The 3,773-nt window shown below is 44.2% G+C and overlaps 1 protein-coding gene across 4 annotated transcripts in view; it reads right to left on the minus strand.

Moving 5' to 3' along the window:
* The window catches only part of LOC112460175 (lethal(3)malignant brain tumor-like protein 1), a 13,231-nt gene extending 10,252 nt beyond the window's left edge, over window positions 1-2,979 (minus strand). For 3 of the 4 annotated variants that reach the window (XM_025024749.1, XM_025024750.1, XM_025024743.1), the window contains exon 1: window positions 2,895-2,979. In XM_025024749.1, the coding sequence (XP_024880517.1) occupies window positions 2,895-2,929 (35 nt within the window). In that variant the 5' untranslated portion in view covers window positions 2,930-2,979. Of the gene's footprint in view, window positions 1-224; window positions 304-2,894 lie in introns of those variants that run through there. The other variant, XM_025024748.1, reaches the window with a different exon arrangement.
* Window positions 2,980-3,773: the final 794 nt, after the last annotated feature.

Below are 3,773 nucleotides of genomic sequence, written 5' to 3' on the forward strand. Positions count from 1 at the left end.
TCTCTCTCTCTCTCTCTCTCTCTCTCTCTCTCTCTCTCTCTCTCTCTCTTCCTCTCCCCCTTCCAGCAAGAGCGCGGTCTCTCGTGTACTCGTTAACCGTGCGGTCGATAATTTTATTTAATATCATTCACGAAAACGCGCCAGTGGCGCGTTTCGACGGGACTTTATATAATTTTCAGTTAAAAAAAATTGAGTTACATTAGCTTTCGAATTCGCTCGCTTACCGTCAACTACGTAAATACGATCGATAGTACGCTGTGGGCAACCCGCCCGTATTTTCGCCGTGAATTCAGACACGTTTTAACCACGTTTAAAGCCCCTTGCACAATGCCAGGCAACAGGCAATAAGAACAGGGAATAGAAATCAGAAATCATGTATAAATGCAGAATAAACAGTGACACAGGCAATAGACACAGAGTTTCCGTCACGTTGGAAATTCTGTGTCTATTGCCTGTTGCCAACCAATCATAGCATTCGAATCTTTTAGGTTGTAATTAACGATTTTTTGGTTATTTCCTGTTCCTATTGCCTGTTGCCTGGCATTGTGCAAAGGGCTTAACGCGTACGAAAGAAATTGAACCTTGGGATAGAGCAGGCTGTGCAATATTAAGTTAACCAATACAGATGTAGTTTTAGATTTTTTTTTTAAGCTACGGTCCGCTACACACTGATTATCTAGGCTGCGGTCCACTTGACGCTACAAATGCTTCGAAGCATTCCTCTTCTCTTTTCTTTCAATGAAGAAAGAAGGAGAAGAAGAACGCTCCAAAGAATTTGTAGCGTCAAGTGGACCGCAGCCCTAGATACGTGTCGAGACGGAAACAGCCGAGTCGGAAGCAGAGGGCGTCGAAGACACCGAGTTTACACTCGCGGACAAAAAATCAAGGTTCTCAACGTCTCCCTTTAACGATTTTCGAGCTGCACCTCGACATTCGACGGGAAAATTCGCTTTTCCATTCGCCTTCGGGAGCCAAAATTCCGACTTACGGCTATGTTCCCATATTCACTGTCAGTGCTGAAAATTTATAGTATACGTGACGTAAACTATAGATTTTCAGTACTAGCAGTGAATATGAAAACACAGCTTACATCTCGAGAGTCGTTAAAGAAAGGGAGAGGAGCAACGTTGCGTCCCAGCCAGTACCATGTCCAAAATCGGGACATAAAACGTCTTTAAGAAATCATTTCGTAGGATGTCTAACGATGTCTTTAAGACGTCTTTCATTCCGATTTTGGACATGCGTGGCTGTCTAGGATATTTTTATCCGCGAATGTCGCGCAGACCAATGAGAAGCGAAATCGAGTAGAGTGTGCGATACATCGATATAAATCGAAGGTGGAATACCGCTGTTTCCCCGCCTGCTTCTCGCTATATAGGGCGATTAATAAGTAATTCTTTACACGCGAAGTTATCGGCGAACGGCAATCTCGCTGAGAAAGTTCGCGCCACTCCTTATACCAACGAGTTTCCCAATGTTGCTAACGAACGTATACGCAATTCGACGGAGTTGCTCCGAATTCCGCTGATCGATGTCCTCCTCCTTTGATACCCGTAACACAGTCCCGAATCCCGACCAACTATACCAACCATATTATTAAGCGCGAAAAAAAAAGTCACCCTCGCTGCATCGCGACATCATTCGCGCGTATTTAACCTCCAAGCCGTGACTTCTCGCTACACGCACGTTTCACGCGCACAACGGCGGCATATATCTGGCAACCTCTAGCGAAAGCTTCCAAAAGACGTTCCAAAAACATCTAAAAGACTTCAGACGTCTTTTAGATGTCATTAAAACGTCTTTAAGACGTCCCCAAGACATCTCTTGGAAATTTTCGCTAGCTGCAGGGTGGCCTAGAGGTATCGACAATCGAGGTCAGCCATGCATCTCAAACTGCTGCTGCCGCGAGTGTCCCGTACATGTGGCTCTCGTGTCATTCGATCTTACTTTGAATGAAAACTTAATCGACCACTGTCCGAACTTCGAATCGTTAAATCGCGCTCGATGTCGCAATGGCGGGGAAAGTAGAGGAGTAATTTATGCACAGTCAAACTTCTCACACCATTAAGTCGCGACACATTTTGACGCACATAAGAAATGGCCGTTTCGTTATTATTATTTAGCAAATGTCATGCACCTAGAAAAGATTGCAATTAATTTGCACGGCATTCCCTTAAAATAAATAAAAGCGCGATATAAAAGACATGAAAATTGTACGAGAGATCATATATCCTTCGTAAAAAAAATAAACTTTAATTTAAATCGATAAAATATCCGTCGGGTATTTTCGTCGCTGAAGACCCCGCATCTTTCGCGTGATGACCAAAGGTTAACGAAAACTTTGTAAAACGTCATAATGTCCGCCCTCCCGCGAATTGACGCTCTATCACCCGGACGAGTCGGCCGGTCTGTACGAGAAAAAGATAATTTTCGACGTGCCAGATAAAAAATATGTACGTTCGAGAACGCGATTAAGCGAACCATGCTGAATTAGAAAAACAAAAAGAAGACGAGTACCATGGCATATATCGATACCGCGCATTCTCGGTAGGCACGCAAAGTGCAAATACATGCGTACATAGCGTTTGTGTTAAATCCGTGCCTGCAATTTATGCGAATCTAACCGCGGGCGATCGCGGCAAACACGATCGGCGAGACGCAGCGAGCCCCGCTGTCGTATATACTCCCGTGATTATCATCAGGGAATAACACGCACGGGCGAACGTCAGGCCTAACAAAGAGCGATGATTTTAGCAACGCACGCGCCGAGGGAGCGATCGCGGTGGGCTGCGAACGACACCGAATAATCGAGAACGTTCCGCGTGCACGTCGGGCCATTTTGCACGCGGGCGGCACGTTGTACGGGCGTAAAATAGCAGAAATGAACAACTTACGTTTTAAAGTTGACCAGGGCCATCTGATGGGTCATGGAACGATGATAAACGCGGTAATAGAGACGCTAACGCGACAAGAAACTCGCCCGCGTGCGCAGTGACGTTCGGCACGCACCTGCTTCCTGTCTTGCGCATTTCCATTCCGCAGCTACACCTTCTGCACCATCTGCACCGTTTCTCTCTCTCTTTCCAACGTCTTCGGACGAAGCGTGGTGCAGCCACGTGCACCTTACGACGTAGTACAACTTCGATCAGGAAAATACTACTAACTACGTTAGTCACACGAATATGAAACGACGAGAATTTCTCGTTTATGTGCGAACCACGCGAGAAACACGATAAATAATAGAAATATTAATATTAATGGCATGCGTTCAATAGAACATTTGATGCATTTGACTTATCGTTGACTTGAACAATAGCAAGAAGCGTAAAGTAATTTATTAATATTAGCGCCCTTTGTTGCTATATATATATACACACGTATCTGCATGATAGTCACGTGATGCGCACGCATCGAGCATGTATATTTCACGAAAGTCTCGTGCGTTATCCTAACTATAATATTCATTGGAATTAATCGAAAATTTGTCGATAGGCAGTTCTGGAGGTCGATTGTGTGTATTTTGAAACAAAGTGAAAATTACAAAAATGAACAGATTTTACTAGATTTTGATAAATAAAATCGTAGATACGCTAGTGAATTTCCTCTCTCTCTCACTTTTGTAATTTTTACCTCATTCCCCAGCTATCATTGTTGCGCATGCGTTGATTGTCTTGAGTATAATTCCGTAAAGGCCTCCGCACAATGAAAAATATAAGGAAGAAGGAACAGGGGACCTATTATGGACTTGTTCGGAATGGATTCCGATCGGAATT

The sequence above is a fragment of the Temnothorax curvispinosus genome, unplaced genomic scaffold (genome assembly GCF_003070985.1).
Source record: "Temnothorax curvispinosus isolate PA1 unplaced genomic scaffold, ASM307098v1 QBEX01010373.1, whole genome shotgun sequence".
In the NCBI taxonomy this organism is placed as follows: domain Eukaryota; kingdom Metazoa; phylum Arthropoda; class Insecta; order Hymenoptera; family Formicidae; genus Temnothorax; species Temnothorax curvispinosus.